Genomic DNA, 17608 nt, shown 5'->3' on the forward strand with positions numbered 1-17608 from the left:
GTCCCCGAACCTCACTACCGGAACCTATAACAGATTCATGGTCCAACACAACGGTTTCTCTTCCATTAGTGACTTGAGCATCTCTTTGTGTGCTCCCACATGTTGTCTCGACATTTAAGTTTTCATCATTTCAAAAGCAAGACGATATCCAATCCTTATTAATAGTTCCTGGAACCTCAACAGTTAAATCTGAAAGAACCTTGTCATCCCCAACAACACCTACTTGGTTTGATGTTGAATCTGCACATACATTAATATGACTTGCAATGTTCACACTAATTGTCTCAACCTTTTCCAACCCTCCATGCAAACAAACCGGTTTAGCATTAATAACTTGTTTGTCAACTTCCATCTCCTGCCCTATATTTGAATTAACATGAGAAAGATCATGAGCCATGCTTTTGTCTAAGCACTCTTCAAGCTTAAAATGCTGGTCTGGTTTAGTGTTCAATGGATCATTGTCATCCATTACTGTATTATTACCTCCAACAACTGCTTGATCTGGCAGACATGAGAATACCATATCAAAAGACACATCACCATGATTTTTGGAGCTCTCACCCACTTTCTCAACCTTTACCCGCTTCTCTTCCATTGAATGAGTAGGGTTTTCATCCATAGCATCAGTCTCCATTCCATCAACTTTGGAACAAAAAGTAACCCCCAGCTTCCCCTGGTGTCACATCATCATTTTCACTACCAACACCAACCACTTCCATCCCTCTCTTCATACCCCCCTGGGCCGCTCCTCCCTCTATACTCCCTTCCTCCCTCACCACAACCCCAATCTCCTACACCACGATAACTTGAGTTCGTTTCTCTCGGAACTCCACAACCCTTGAAGAACCCTCAACCCCAACCTAGATTCCAAGATTCGATGCTTTACTACCGGAAACTCCAATTTCCCACAAACCCAATTCACTAACTAGATCATCTCCACCCAAACATTTAACATCTTCCTCCAAAGATTTAACTTTTACCCCTAACCCTGCCTCATCCTCAACGGACTCACCACGCCCAACTTCCACACGAGTACAAACACCATCAACGTACACATCAGAACCCAAAACCTCCATCATAATATCATCCCCATTACAACCCCCACCGTCATCTACTCTCTCAACGCACTGAGAGAAAGACCCCTCAACTGGGGTTTGGGTGTCACCAGCTCACTAACTATCACAATAGTAGACTCAAAAACACTACCCACACAAACATCCTTGACCTTGTTCTCATCCATAGAAACACTGTTTGTGTAAATCTCAAAACCATCAAAGACAACTTCCTTTACAAGAAAATTCAAAAATAGTGCTCAAACTGATAAACCCTAAATACAATCAAGAAAGACGATACACCGTGTAAAGCATAATGCAAATAAAATTAAACCCAAAATTACTTTCTTTAAGTATCAGAAAAAGGTAGTGATGGATTAAAATTGTTTGAGTACATGCTCAGATCTTTCTTTGAGTTCACACTATGAGGGTTTGGGGTTTAAAGGGAGAAAAAGGGTCCAGAGGAAAAGAGAGTGGGCAAAGGTAGGAGTCTCATCAAATGAGAAAGTTATGAAAAACAGAGGCCGAATATAATGCGGCCTTGTCCTTTCTCACTTTCCAATGATTGGTCAGCACTTGCAACTTTGTTAAATTTTCTTGGGGAAGTGAAAGTGGATGGACCTTTGTTGTTTTACAATCGAAAGGGGACGGTTAAATAGAGTTATAGCACGTTTGCGCCTTCTACACCTCCCGGTTAAGAGTCTCAAGACTTTTGAAAGTTTTTCATCACAGTCCTGTCGATTTTATTTATTTTTTTCCTTTTTTTTTTGTTGGCATAAATGTATTATTGTCTTTTTATTTTTATTTTTATTTTAGATATTGACAAATACCTAGCTATATGAATTTTAAAAAATAATTAAACATTTCTTAGGATACAATGTCCTCGTTGTGGAATAATAAAAGTTAATTGGGATGCCTCTTTGAACATGAATAAAGGTTGGGATTGGGATGGGAATGATTGCTAAAGATAACAATGGATTTTGCTTGGGAGATCGAAGTGTGATAAAGAAGGTGATTGTAGACTCTAAAACTGGAGAAGTTATGGCAACATAACCACCCGTGGTGATGCGGTTAGAGGTTTTAGGGTTAAGCAGACATTGTTAATAACCGCTAATTGCCTACCTCCCTCTCTCTCTCTCTCTCTCTCTCTCTATATATATATATATATATATATATATATATATATATATATATATATATATATATATATATATATATATATATATATATATATATATATATATATATATATATAAACAAAATAATATTGGCATAAACTTTTATAAATGTGATGGCTGAAAACACCAAAATATATCAAAAAAGCCCACACTAAAAAGGCGGGTATCCGGTGCGGTTTTGGGGTTCAATAACCACTAATAGACGATTATTTCAAAATCGCTTAAGACAGTGCAGTTAGCAAATAGAAACAATAACCGTTAATCGTAGTCGTTTATACACCTCTAAATGGTTAGTGGCTAAACCACCTCCAAGGCAAGGGAGTTGCTTAATGGTTTGGCCACCCATGGCCTACCCCCTCTATTTTTTTTTTAAAAAAATTATATTGTATATATTTTTAATTTTTTTTATTATGAATAATAGGTGTCACAATATTACTGTATTCACGGAATCACGGGCATTTAACCATTTTCATTTTTCATCAAAAATTTGGACGGAAGTTAAAAACTATTTGCTTTATTTTTTATTTTTTATTTAAAAAAAAAAAGGGAAAGAAAGATAGGGACAAATCGGTAATAATGTTTGAAAGACGATTCCACTGAATATTAGAATAACCTAACATAATTACATATAAAAAGCATCCAAATGGAGCTATATATACAAACACGCGTTATAAATAGCGCACCGCCATATCTAGGGTTTGGGTTTTACAAGCCGGCGCTTCCTATCTGCTTCGGCTTCTGATCTCTTTGCTACAATCGAAGACCCTCTTACTCAGCCACTATGGGGTAAATATTTTTTCTTGCTTTCACAAATTTTCTTTGCCGAATTTTCTCGAGAACCAATCACCAATTTCTGTCTGATATTAGCAGATTTTCTTTTTGATTGCTTATTTTAGGTTGTAGGTCTTCAGAAATTTAAATCTGGTGTGTGTATATATATATATTCATTCGCATTCTAAGCAACTGAAAGCTGCTTTTGAAAATATTTTTCGTATTTTTTTTATCTATTTTTTTAATTAAGCTTGAACGTTTGTTTGCTCTGAAAACTCAGGAGAGGAAAGGATAGTGGACGTTATAGGGTAAACCAGGTGCTCGTGTTAGGCTTCTTTGATAAAGTGCGTTTGATGTGGTTAAGATTATTCACAGATGGCTTTTGAGGTATTCAGATTTTGTGGGTTAATCTTTGAAAGTTCACATTAAACTGAATATTAGAGTGACAGACATGGTTTAATATTAACGGGTCTGGCATAACTACAAAATTGCATCTTTTTCAGTTGTGAGTCATGGGACCTCTATGGGTTTCTGTGGGGCCTGCATTAAGTTAGATACCCATTACTTAAATAGTCGTTGAAATGCTTTATTTGGCAAGAGGTTCTGCTTGTGAGCATGTTGTTGTAAGCCTGCCTGACCTTGACACGGTAACATCAGTAACCTTAGGACTAAATTCAAAGAAAAGGAAATGAAAGCAGAATTCGTTCGGATCCTCTCACATGTTCAATCTGTGGTAGTTGAAATGCTTATTTGGCAAGAGAAACATGTTTAATGGAGTTCAGTAATTTGAAGTTTGTTTGGAGCAATGTAAATTAATGATTAAGCATAAGACATAAAAGGTTCTAAAATTATGTGCCCTGGGAAGTGAGAATGTAACATGTGGAGTCTCTTACCTGAGTTTAGACGGTAGCAAATAATTTTTGGTGCACAGATGTTGCTGATGGATATACTATAATCAAAGTATGTGGAAAGTGTTGAACTTGGAAGATACTTTTCATGCACTATAGCAACTTTTAGTCTAAATGTGTTGTTGTAAGTGTTGAATTCTGCCATAAAGATATTTTTTATTAGGATGATCAGCAAGCATGATTTGATTTTCAGACATATATGGACTAAGCATGATAATTTTAGCCTATAAAAAAATTAACTAGGATAGCAGGCATCATTACATGCCTCAGCTTGTCTTGCAGCTGCAACCTCTGTTTGGAATTTGCTTAACTGCTCCTCCTATATGCCTCTGATATTACTGTCAATAGTTCTTTTTTGAACAGTTTAAATCATCAATGAATTTATGATTTAGAGAAAATGTGAGTGTTGTGCAGGAAGACACGTGGAATGGGAGCTGGTCGTAAGCTCAAGTCCCACCGCAGAAGGCAGAGGTGGGCTGACAAGTCATATAAGAAGTCTCACCTGGGAAACGAGTGGAAAAAACCATTTGCTGGATCATCCCATGCTAAGGGCATTGTTCTAGAAAAGATGTAAGATTACTTCTATCGCCTTTCTATTATTTTATGAAATGTTTTCCGTGGATTACATCAACTTACCAATGGGACTAATAATTTCATGATTGGTTGATGCAGTGGCATTGAGGCTAAGCAGCCAAACTCTGCTATCAGAAAATGTGCTCGTGTTCAGCTGATCAAAAATGGAAAAAAGATCGCTGCTTTTGTTCCTAATGATGGTTGCTTAAACTACATTGAGGAGAACGTAAGTTCGAATAATTGTAGAAATTAAAAGTCCTTCCCATACCCCCCCCCCCCCCCCCAAAAAAAAAAAAAAAAAACCCGGAAAGCGAGGAGTCCAAAAATTTCAAAGTTTTAACTTGCTAGTACCACCCCTCGTATGTTAAAATTTCTTTCTCCATAAGTTTGTTGCGGTTCAGCATAATATGAAAATTTGATTTCAAATCATTTCGAACTTTGGCATGTTAGCAAATAAGTATGTACCTCAACAATAATCGAATAAACCCCCAACCCCAAACAAATCCTTCCAATTCGAACCTTGTGTATATTGGGGGCATTTGGTTAGGCTCTGTAAAGGTATAACTTAGATGTCAAAATAATTTTCCATGGTGGAAACCACTTATGACACCCTGAAAAGAATTTAGGGAAAATGACAAAAACACAAAAGTGTCTGCTCTGTAAGTTTGTGAGCCCATTTTTATGTTTGACACCTAGGACTTTGCAGAGACATGGGTCAAGGGTATAAGAAAGTGTATTTTCTGCACAAATTAATAATGGCGTCAGACTTTTTCTTCTCTATAGTCTATATGCTGGACTTGATAAATGCCTGGCGTGTTTGGTGCAGGACGAGGTTTTAATTGCAGGATTTGGACGAAAGGGGCATGCTGTGGGAGATATCCCTGGAGTCAGATTCAAGGTTGTGAAGGTATCTGGTGTGTCTCTGCTCGCTCTCTTTAAGGAGAAAAAGGAAAAGCCAAGGTCTTAGGCTTATTGTCTGAAAGCTCATATTTGCCGTCTTTTACCCCCACCCCAGCATGCATTTTGTTTTGTTTTGTTTTATTTAATTTTTTAGCTGAGGATGCTTTTTATTTAGATGATACTTGTAGCAACGATTCAGTAAGAGCAAAACTTTGTAAGTGAATCTTTATTTGCTACTTTAGAACCTGGTTCTCTTTGTCCTAAAAAAACAAAATTTTGGAAACTGAGGTTGTTGATTATTTTTTCTTTTAACGAGGCATTTTTTCATGGTTCTGATGTTTGGGTTTGGTAAACTTGGGATGCTTTGTCATTTAGTGTTTTCTTAATATTTCATTATCATCATATATTGTGGTTTTACTGGACAAAAGGAATGCGGCTTTATTTGTTAATGTGTTTTCCAGAGTGTTATTTGATTTTTTTTTGGTTATAAAGGTGAAACAGTTTTGAATGTTGTGTTATAGGTTGTCTGTTAATGTTTTTGTTTTGAAATCAGAAAACAAACAAACCCAATATATTTGATTTGGAATGGGTTCCCAGTCTATTTTCCTTAGAGAAATGTGAAAGGTATCAAATTTTTTTACTAAGAGATAAGAACCAAGATGATGAGGAGCTTATCCATTAGAAATGATTAAAATAATTAATAAAAAAATGCAGGGTACTAATGAATATTAGAAATCAAAGTTTGATTTTTGATTTTTGAAGTCATTACAGAAAATAAGATGAGCAGGGTGGAGCGCTGAGCTACATGGTAACTTTGGGGCCAACCCCCCAAATTATTATGCTTTCTCTAAATTTTTTTTAAAAACTATTATTATAATTTTTTTAAAATTAAAATTTTACTCCTTAATTTTATTTTATTTTTCCAGTTTTGCCCCTTCCAAATTCTAAACGCTATCTTTTCCCCTGAAGATGAGTCTATATATCTACAAGACTACAAGGGAGTGCTAGCACGGCCTCGTGCCTCGTTGTCCAAACGCAATCCATAAAAGAGACACTTTTTAAGTTTTGCATGGTATGTGTGCTAAGTTATTTTAGGTGGAAAAACAGTTTGTTGCTATGGGGAAAGTAGTGGATCCTAATGAATCGCAGTTTGCCCAATCCCCGCATGAGAGAGGACTCTAATAGGGCTTATCGGGGCTTACCGGTGCACTTGTTCGAGCACGTAAACTTCATTGGAGTCCTCTCTTAATTGCTTGTCTGAATTGTCTAGGTGATTATAGTCCGAAAGTAGTTTGACGTCTGATTTCGCTATTGTTGTTGGATCCACTCTCTGCTGTGGAACCATATGATGGACAAGGAAGAAAAACCATGTTTACTTTCTTTGAAGGCCGTAGTAGAAAATATTACACGGAGCCCGTAAATCGTTTTGTGTCAAAATCATGAGCTTTTGTGGCTAATATATTCTCCGAATAAATTAAGTATCCTGCTCATTAAAAAAAAAAAAAAAACTAAACTTAAAGGTACTAAACTATCGGCCTATTTGACTTAAGGCTACTGAATTTCAAAACATCTCAAACAAAGGTATTCAATTTTCAAAACGTTTCAATTACAGGTATCCCGTTAGAATTTACCGTTAAATTCTGTCAAAATTTTCGAAATACCTCTCGTTTTTTTTTTTTTCAAGAAAAAAAATAATTGCTAGAATTTTGGTGTAGGTTAGAATTTAACGGAATTTAAAAAAATACACATGTCTGAATCTTTGAAAAATTTTATAAAACTTTTTTTAAAAAATAATCAGAAGGGTATTTTGATAATTTTGGCAGAATTTACCAGCAAATCTTAACGGACGACCTATTATTGAGACGTTTTGAAATTCAGTACCTTTTAAGTCAAAAATGCTGAAAAAAAGAAAAAAAGAAAGAAAAAATGGAGGTATCCTAGACAAGCATGATTATTGTATAAAGATGAGTCCCTAGTCCCTAGACCATAAGAACAGCACAATGAAATTCAGGGAGATCGCTTATTTCTAAATTCGGGGACAGCAAACATCTCTGAGAACTCAAAATGGCTATGCCTCAGTAGTACTGTTGTAAAAAATATGAGCTCTCCTGCAAAGGGGAAAATTGATGCCTCCTCTGCCATCTCTTCCATTGTTGATTCTGTTGGCAACCCAGATAATACACTTCAATGGAAAATGGAGAGTCTTTAACAGCCAACGAGAACTTGTGCTGTGCACAATCTGAGGAACAGAGGGAAGCTAGAAGGAACTACGCTTCAACATAATCGTCAGAACAATCCTTATATTATTATCATCCATGAAGACGGACCCCATGCTGATGCATAGCTTTGAGCAATGAGAGTTATTGGTGCTCAGTAGTAATATAGCGGCCCCTTTTCTCTCTAACCTCCATCATCACATCACTGCTGAGATCAAGAGCTCCAATATTTCTACTTAAACTTTCAACTTGTTTTTCGACACCATATAAATTTTCCTTGTCGTCTTCATGAGGTATGCTGCAACTTTCATGCTTTCTTGAAGCATGCTTCTTGGCCTTTAGGTAGCATTGATCGTCACACTCTCTGCCCATTTTGCTCATATTTCCTTTGTCTTCTGCCTTTGAAGTAGATCCGAGACCAAGTTTTGCCGCATCATCTCTCTCATCACCCAATCTCTTAGTTGTCAAGCAATCTTTGCTTTTCATTCTGTGGTGCAAATTATTCTGAGCTCTGGACGTTGTGGCAAAACAATCTTTCACGGGCCCTGGAAAGACAGATACTTCTAGAAAATCATTTTCTGCTTCCTCAAACAGCACTGGAGATGAAGGCCTGATGAGTAAAGCAGGACTTGACACTCTTGTTTGCTGAGTACCAATCTTCATATTCTTAGTCCTCTTTAATGTTCTTGGAGGTTGATGCTTGCCATATTCTGTTCTGTTCACAGCTCCAACACCGGTGCCACTTTCAGACAGAGCACTTCCTACACCTGAATGAATCTGTGGACCTCGATTTGTCATTGGCATCGTAGGATTTTCCTGTCAATTAATAACAAAAGGAAAAATAAAAAACACAAAAGCAGATCTTAAATGGCACTAGTTGAAAGTGAAACTCAAAATGATATCTACCGTAACTAGAACAAAAATAAGCAATTACTAACCGCATCAAAAAATCCAATCTTTGGTGATGGTCTTCTAAGACTTGAAGGTTTAATAGTTCTTGAAACGTCTGAAGGAACAGAGCTACTTTCTGCTAAAATTTTGTTGACGTACTGAATTGGGGAACTTGTTTCCTGGCTTTCAAATCCAAAACAGGGTTCATCCTGTTGATGGGTATCCATTGTAGTATAAAAACTTGCCTTCGTGTTATTTGATTCTTGATTCAAAGAAGTTGACAATGATTCCAAGGAGCATCCATCAATGGAGCTAGCAGGTGGTGTACTCGAGGAAGACTTTGACATGGATAACAAACAAGTAGGGTTAGAATCTCCCAGCTCATATTTTTTAGTTGTATATTTTGGAGGAGTTCTAAAGGTTGAGCCAGTGGCAACCAAATTGGCATGCCTGGTAGCAGTTGCTCTCGAAGAGCTAAAAGGAGATTTACCAGAGGTATCAGCTGCAGAACCACATAACCTGCTGTATGAGGAGGAAGAAGAAATTGTGGATTCATTTGTGGCAGTGGGTGAACTCAACAAAGATGATTGTGGAGATGGAATAGAATTACGGATTCTACTTGATGAGACACCCAGGCAAGGTTTTTTTGACCCACTCAAACAGTTTCCTGTAAGAATACATGAACTTCAAAATTTCAGATCAAAGCTACTTAAAAAGTCATTCAGTGTTGAGCAATCAATCTGATATTACTGGTAATCCTCACCAGATGTGGCTTCCAAATTATGAGTTTCCAGTTTGGCATGGTTTGTACCCCAAGAAGCCCTTTTGGTTGGAGCTGTTGAAATTCGGTTAGCCCGCTTTGATATCTTTGGGGGCTTTAGAGATGATGGAAGATGCAGTTCTCCACTTCTAGCAGCATGCTTTGGATTGAGTTCTCCAGTTCCAGCACCATGCTTTAATTAATTAATTAAAGTCAGTTCAATCATATTTTAAAAGATTTGATCTCATTAATACCAGCATGTGTGTAACTATGATAAAAAGAAACTTGCCACTAATTTCAGCTATTGCCTGTTTCAATCTAAGCAGCTTGGGTAATGCATAGATGAGCAGTGTATGCAACAGTATGAACAAAGCAATCAATTCAATCTACTCTACTACTGCTTACATGAGCTTGTGGGGGAACAGAAGCCTCACTAATGACCCTCTCTAATCCATTTCTGGTGATGCTTTTCCCTCTGGAAGTTGGCATGGGTTTCATCTGAAATATCAAACACAATGACTCTGTCAGAAAGATATGTTACGATCATAAAAAGAATAATTAGACAATTTGCATGACAAGCACTTACCCGAACTTGAGAGGAAGCATCCACTTTTTGTGACGCTGAAAAGAATCAGTAGCACAAGCATAAGTTTACCATTATCAAATGGGCAATAATACAAGACCAAAAAAAAAAATTATCCTAGACAGAACACTAGCAACAACCAACCCAGTCATATGGGGTACATATACAGAGAATGAGGAAAAACTCTTAGTAAACACGTACAGAAATGGAAGTTTACTTACAGCAGACATTTTTCATGTGTCTTCCTCTTTGCAAGTTGGAAGTAGAAGCTGTTATGTTGGATACTTGAGTTGATCTATGTGCAGATCCTCTTATATCTTCAAACAGATCAATCTCAAGGCTTGTTAAAGGGGAACCACCAGTACTGTCTACTGTAGAGTTTGATTCAACCGACCTCCAAAGTTCTTCAATCCCATCAGGTGTACGTGATTCAAACTTCTTAAATCCTTTATTTATCATCGACAACTCCTCAGGTTCCAGAACTCCTAAGCATAGAGAAATATGTACAATGAGATAATATTGACAGAAGGCACCTATGTAATGGTTTCTTAGCCACAAACTCTACCTGCACTAGTGAAAAAGGCACTATCCCAAGCTAAACTTTGGCGTGGATCACATTTGCCAAATCCGCTTGTCCTTTCTGTTTTCAGGGACTCAGAAGGCACAATATTTTGTTCCCCATTTCCAGGTGAGCCGAGTGAAATTCCTACATCTCTTAAGTTAAGAGTTTGGAACAACTCTTCTGGATCCAAAACTCCTGAGACAATTCAAAACTACTGATTTCAGCTGAATGGATGCATTGGGTGGATATTCATAAAGAGCACTTACAAAAAACCAGTTTCTTTTTCAGCATAATAAGCATACCTGGACTCGTGAAAAAGGCACTATCCCAAGCCAAACTCTTGCGTATATTACACTTGGGTTTTGGTTTCAAACACTCCTGGTCCCTTTTCCCACGTACGTTTGCCGCATTGTCCATGTCCTTTCCGATCTCAAACACCTTCAAACCATCAACCTTCTGTCTAGTATCCATAACTGCTGCCAGTTTTTCGAGTTCAACCAAAAATTGGTTTCAGCGCCAATAGAAATATAAAAGGAAGAATCAAGGAAAAGAGATTATAACCTTCCGGCCTCCGGCCTCGTTCGATAACCTAGCTAAAGCATTAACAAACAATTCCAAACACAAAACTTTCAAAACTGCTTCCACCTTTACGTCACTTGTCACTTATAACACTTTCACAACCAAAACTATACCGGGAAATAAACACGTTAAGCTTTTGGGTTTGGACCCAATTATATATCAATCACTTAAGAAGTTTCAAGTCTAACAATCTTTCAGTCATAATCTACCTATAGATAAGAAGGTCAAGAACCGGCCCCATCCACGGCTTTGATAGGCCCAATTATGTTATACCAACCAAGCTTTATGTTTTTACTCGATATGGGATTCTCCATCACACTTGAATAACACTATCAAAATCATTTCACAAATCCATGTTGGCACCTATTTCTTCATTCAGCGAACAGATCCTCATGCAATTACAATAATCAGAGGCACGTTGAAAAAGGAAAAAGAAAAATCGAAATATGAATGCAATTCACCAATATAAATCCATTTTTCCTCATGCGTCGTAAAATTAATTAGATATAAGGTCAAAATATAACCACCAATGGGCATTGTTCAACATATAGAACCGCAGGTTTCTTTCAGCGATTCTTGTTGCTCTTCATTCAAAAGTTCAAAGCTACAAAATTCGTTTGATAGACGAACTAATGATTGGTTGCTGAGAAAAATGAAAACTAATCATTTAAACGATAAAAAGTTTTCATTTCCCAAGAAAGAAAGAAAGAATCACATTCTTTAATACGAGAGAGAGAGAGACCTGATAATTGAAGTCCTTGAAAATCGTTTTCGGGCGCCATAGCAAATGGTCTGAGCTCTCCCTAGCTCTACTTCATGATTCTTCTGTTCGTGGATAGAGAGAGAAAGAGGTGTGGGTGAAGAGGGAAATTTTCAAACTTTCAGGAAAAGCAAAATTGTACTCTTTTGGTCATAGAATCGGCATAATTACTAATTAATTATTACTTACTAACTCAAGATTCTCTATAATCTTTACAGTATTTATTACGTTAATTTTTTTTTTTTAAAGTTTTATATATTATTATATTTTCGATTAAATCTAAAAATGGTAAAAACATTCACGATATAGACAAATGATATTTGTACACATTTTTTTATACACACTCATATTTAGGGTGCGTTTGGGATTGCGATTTCGTAGACAATAAGTGTGATTTTAAACTAAATTGCAGAACATAGATCATTTGGAAACTGCGTTTTTAAAAATTGCGATTTGAAAACGCAGAAAATCTGCTTTTTCAAATCGTAGATAAAATGGTGCTTTTTTGAAAACGCAGAATTTTAAAGGTAAATTTGCGATTTTAAATGCTAAACTGCGATTTTGCCAAACGCTTAACTGCGTTTTTAAAAATCACTTTTTTCAAATCGCACATTTTAAAATTGTTATTTTAAATCTCACTTTTTGAAATCGCAAACCCAAACAGACCCTTAGTGTAGAACCTATATATATAGAATGGGTCCCAAGCATGGCCCCACACTAAATATGAATATGTATACAAAGCGTGTATAAATATCATTTGTCTGTGTCCATTTATCGTCAAACTGTTTGCCATCTGTATTAAAAATATCAGGCAGACCTATCAAATGTTATCACGTGTCAACATATCCCTTAATATATATATATATTTTTTAAAAAAAGGTGGCGTTGGAGAAAATTCTCTTTGCTGGTGGTGGTGGGATTGCCTACGACCCTTTGTTTACTTTAACCATATTTTCAAATTGAATAATTAGAATTTGATCATATTAATATTTATTAATATTAACTCCGATGACTTGGTATATGGAACGGCTACAATATCATACATATTTGTCCTTATATGGGAAGATTCGTGGGTCTGATATTTCAAACTCATTTCTCAAAAATATAATGTTCAAATCTTCATTTGAATCTCAAATTATTGCAAAACCTGAAAATCTGGACATTGACGAGCTTCTTACACATTCCAATTCATTACTCCTCATTTCTTTTATTTTGTGGGTTAGAACTTAGATTGGCCATGTCAGTAAACTGAAATCCCGGGGTCGAAAATTGTTTTTTTGGGTGTTTGTTGCAGTCCGTTAAAAAAAAAAAAAGATGAAAAAATGCTAGACGTACAATTCCGTGTTTGCATATTATTGGATGGTGTTATTTTTTATTTTTTGGGGGGTGACTAACGTGACTCCATTCACATGTTCTGTCAAAAAATTATAAGAGTTATAGGCTTAACATTCTCAACTTTTAATACGAAAATTAAGGGACACTGGTTAATAACGAAGAATCAAGGGCTATAATTCTCGAAATCTAATTACACCTGGCATTGCATCTCAACATGCATATTAGCATCAATCCCCCGAGCAGCCAACAACGTAACCAACAAAAACAATGTCAAACAATACTTTACTCAAGCCTTCAATATGAAAAGGTCAGAAATTTTCTATAAACTAGGTTGAAACTCCACATTTTAGTTAACCTTAAGAATGTAAATACTAAATAAGGAGCAGATGGCAGTTGAGTGTATGTAAATAACTGCGTATTACTTATGAATTAAACGAGTCACATATAATAGATAGGATAACGTTTTTTTTTTTCTAAATTGGGCTGAAAAGATTTTTTTAAACCCAGTCTATAAAATTGATAGACAGGGTCAAAAAAATTTCTTCCAACTCAATTTAAAAGAAAACTTTGTTGGCCGTTCGTATTTGTTAACCCATAATTGTTTTGAGATAGCCAAATCAACCCCTATAATGAATAGAGAAGCAAAAGAGGAAAGGGAGAATATAATTCACATACTAAATTGTTATTATGAAAATGCCATTTAACCATATAAAGTAAGTAATTTACTTACTTTTCTAATCCTTTTCCACAGTAATTAATGACATTAAAACAATTTATGGTAACATTTTTGATTTTTCAAAAAAAAAAAAAAAAAAAAAGACCTTATGATGAGTGGAAGCTAGCTAGAAAGCATCACTTCAGTGTGAAACCCAATGCTTCAATTATTCCAAAGCAATGCCAACGCTAGAAAAGCTAAGCTCTATGGATCATGACAAATCCATATTCCCTCCCTCCACCATTGTTTTGACACTGATGAATTGTATTAAATAGAATGATACAATAATACCTAAATGATAACAAGATAAGATGAGCCAATATTACCCAAATCTCTTATAGCCACCAAGGATAACAACCATTTAAAAAGGGTCACTTGCATTGCTGCACATGCAAGATTACAGAACAAAGCAAAAAATTACACCTCTTCGCTGAAAAAGAAGAAGAAAAAGAAAAGAGCCTGAATAGATAACCAGATGAATTAACAGTCTGGTTACCTCCTTCAGCAGCCCATTCAGAAAATTCTCTGCAACGGCATCACCATGATCATCATCATCAGTAGTACATCTGCCTCTTCTTCGGCATCTGCTTTCCCCTATAACAAAACCTATTTAAATAGGTATGAAAGCATATAGAAGAAAATATACAAAACGGTGTAGAAGAGAAGAAATCATATGTGAAAATGCACACGGCTAGGCCTTCAATCAACATAGCAGAATTCAGTAGTTACTGCCCAATGTGCCCATCATTCTGTACACAAACATATAATCAAATCTATTTGGCAAACATCAATCAATTAGGTGCCTAGCCTCATAAGTTGGTGCATCAAATCCATTTGGCAAACCCAAAAAAACAAAAAGAAAGATAATTAAAAGGAGGGAAGAACATCAAGCTATATTTTTTGATGAATAGTAATTTATTAAAAGAAAAAAGCTGAGCCCTCGTATACAAAAAAAATGATACAAGAGAGAGCCACGCTGAAGGTGTTTAAAATCTAAAAGGCACATAGAATGTAATCTAATAGAGATTTCAAGAGAGAGTATTTTAGACATAGCATATTAGGCTCACAGTCCTCAAAGAGGCGCCGATTTTTCTCTCTCCAAATGCTCCATAATAAGAACGCAAAAATAACTTTCCAGAGATGGATAAAAGAGATTCAAACTCCCAATCCTAAACTGTAAAGTGTTATAATAGCTCTTCACTTCAAAGCCGCGATTGCTAGCTGGGGTCCACAACATTCTATCCACCTCCACTGAATAGGTTTTCGAGGAGTATAACAAGAGATTCCAACTCCCAATCCTAGACTGCCTTGATGAAACTCGGATTCTAATGGATACAAGTGCTGAAAGAATCCAAACAATCTGACACCAAAGCTTCTTTGTCACGAGCTATTGATTAAAGTTCTGGGAATGAAAACTTAAGAGCCGCTTCTCCGCACCAAAGATCATGCGAGATTCATCCCCCAACCTTGAAAGAGAAAAAGTTGAAGAAATTCCCTTAACCAGTCCTAATATTCCTCCACAAGGCACACCCCGTAGGGCCCTTGAGTTTCCTTTGAACCCTTTTTTGGATCCCATATTTCTCAGTAATCACATGTCTTCATAGAGAATTCACCTCTTGCATGAATCTTCTAAGAGCTTGATTGGGATTGCGTTAAAGAGCTTAAAAAATGCTTAGTACATAAAAAGTTGTACCAGGCAAAAATAGGTATGTTTGAAAAAAAAAAAAAAAAAAAAAAAAACCTTCTTTGACTTTTTTGCACTAAAAAAGCCCAAAATTGCGTTTTGAGGAAGGCTTGAAAATGAGGCTTTTTCTGGCTTTTTTTTTTTTTTTTTTTTTTTTTTAGACAAAAGCACTATTTCCCAATGCAATCCCAAATAGGCTCAAAGTTATTTACCAAAATAAAGCTTTATTGAACAACATGAAGTTTTTAACTCCCAACCTTCTTCTAGGAATGGAGGAGCAAATAGTCTTCCAGTTCACCAGCTGAAACTTAGGCTTACTACCTATTCCATCCCCCCCCCCAAAAAAAGTCCCTTTGAAGACGTTCCAATCTAATAGCTATACCGGCCGGTAGAGGATAAGGAGACAAGAAGTACGTAGGTAAAATGGATCACAAACTCTTGATTTGAGTTAGGAGACCACCCTAAAACAAGTAGATCTTCTTCCAACTAACTAATCTTCTTTCGATTTCCTCAACTACCCCATCCCTAATAGCTTTTGACTTAAAAGAAGCACCAAGTGGAAGTCCCAAATATTTCAAGGGTACAGAAGATATAATACAACTAAGAATATCGACTAGCTTTTCTTGATGCGGTACCTCCCCCCACTACGACTAATTCAGATTGACTAAGATTTACCTTTAAGCCCAACATTGCCTTAAAACACAATAGAATGTGTCACAGATTATAGATTTGATCTTGATATGCATCACATGTAATTAGGGCAGGCTGGTTGGGAAGGGGTTATTAGAAGAGAAAATAATTGTTGAGAGAGAGATTCAACAAATTGGACAAGACGAATGAGTGGTTGATTAAAGAGATTCTTGTAATACTGAATGATTGTATCATTGATCGCTTCTTGATAGGAGCTAACAGTGCCATCAATGTTAAGATTGGAGATAAAGTTGTTTCTCTTGTGAGAGTTGGCAAGGTGATGAAAAAATCTCATATTGTGATCCCATTCTTTTAACAAAGTCCCCTTAGATTTCAGCCTCCAACTAACTTCTAGCATAAGGGCAATATTCTCCAAATCTGCTTTCGCCTTAGCCCTGGTGACTCTCTTATCTTCTATAAGAGATCTCTCCTCTTCTAAATGATCGAGAGACGGGATCTCCTCCATTAAAAACTTATTTCTCTCCTCTACATTTTTTAGTACCTCATTGTTCCATCGTCTAAATCAATTTTCAATTGTCTTCGTTTATTAGCAAAAACAAAACAAGGAGTACCTAGAAACTAATACGAACCCCACCATTATTTCACCATGCCTGCAAAACCTTTTGCGTTCAGCCACATGTTCTCAAATTTAAATGAGTGATCCTCTAGATAGACCTCCATTGTCGAGGAATATGAGAAAGTGATCTTATAAGAGTTGAGGAAGACGACATTGAATAAGGTTTAAGAAATGCTCTTCCCAATCCAAAGAAACTAGAAATTTATAATCCTAGACATAGAGGGCAGGTCTTGGTTATTAGACCAAGTGAAAGAACCTCCAACCAACAGAATATCCATCAACCCCTGCAGATGTTAACTGAGTTGTTGCAACTTTCATTTGGGAAGCGAGTAACATTGAAGTTTCCCCCAATGCACCAATGAACTTCTCACCAACTGAAAACCCCTAGTAACTACCGAAAAATCCCAAACAAACTGGCCTAAAACATATTTGAATTTGCATGAGATAGAGAAAGTACCCACCCCCTCTTCAATGCATTATGCTACACATTTATCCCACATTAAAAGAATACCCCCTGAGGTAGGCAAAACAGACCATCCCGTGAAGGGTGCACCTCACAAGCCCCTGACAAGACTAGCTGATATCTGCTCCTTTTTGTTTCTTGCAAACACACGATGTCAATCTCCCAAATTTTCAATAAGTTGCTAATGTTGAACCTTTTCCTTGCATCATTAAGTCCTCGAACATTCTAACTAATAATTTTCTATTTTTTTTTTTAAGGAATAATAATAATTTTTATAGAAGAAAGAGGAAAATTCCTGTACACAAAGAGTATACAAGAAAGCAAGAGCACCAAAGAATTAGTTGCTATACAAGAGAAACAAGAGAACTAAGAAAACCAAGAGCTAGCTGTTGTTACAATCTTAAAAACAAA

The 17608-nt window shown here is 36.3% G+C and overlaps 2 protein-coding genes across 2 annotated transcripts; one reads left to right on the forward strand and one right to left on the reverse strand.

Annotated features, from left to right (window-relative positions):
* The first annotated feature begins 2876 nt into the window (after positions 1–2876).
* LOC133862374 (small ribosomal subunit protein uS12) lies at positions 2877–5694 on the forward strand. The gene is made up of 4 exons (XM_062298160.1): positions 2877–3016; positions 4324–4479; positions 4582–4708; positions 5309–5694. The coding sequence occupies exons 1-4, from the start codon at positions 3012–3014 to the stop codon at positions 5447–5449; spliced, it is 429 nt and encodes a 142-aa protein (XP_062154144.1). The 5' UTR covers positions 2877–3011; the 3' UTR covers positions 5450–5694.
* A 1630-nt stretch (positions 5695–7324) lies between these two features.
* Positions 7325–11824, reverse strand: LOC133864669 (uncharacterized). Its single transcript, XM_062301070.1, has 9 exons — positions 11716–11824; positions 10697–10870; positions 10398–10589; positions 10054–10317; positions 9836–9870; positions 9655–9747; positions 9253–9442; positions 8537–9156; positions 7325–8414 (listed from the first exon to the last, which is right to left on the reverse strand). The coding sequence occupies exons 1-9, from the start codon at positions 11753–11755 to the stop codon at positions 7743–7745; spliced, it is 2280 nt and encodes a 759-aa protein (XP_062157054.1). The 5' UTR covers positions 11756–11824; the 3' UTR covers positions 7325–7742.
* Between the last annotated feature and the right edge of the window lie 5784 nt (positions 11825–17608).

This window comes from Alnus glutinosa, chromosome 3 (genome assembly GCF_958979055.1).
Source record: "Alnus glutinosa chromosome 3, dhAlnGlut1.1, whole genome shotgun sequence".
Lineage (NCBI taxonomy): Eukaryota > Viridiplantae > Streptophyta > Magnoliopsida > Fagales > Betulaceae > Alnus > Alnus glutinosa.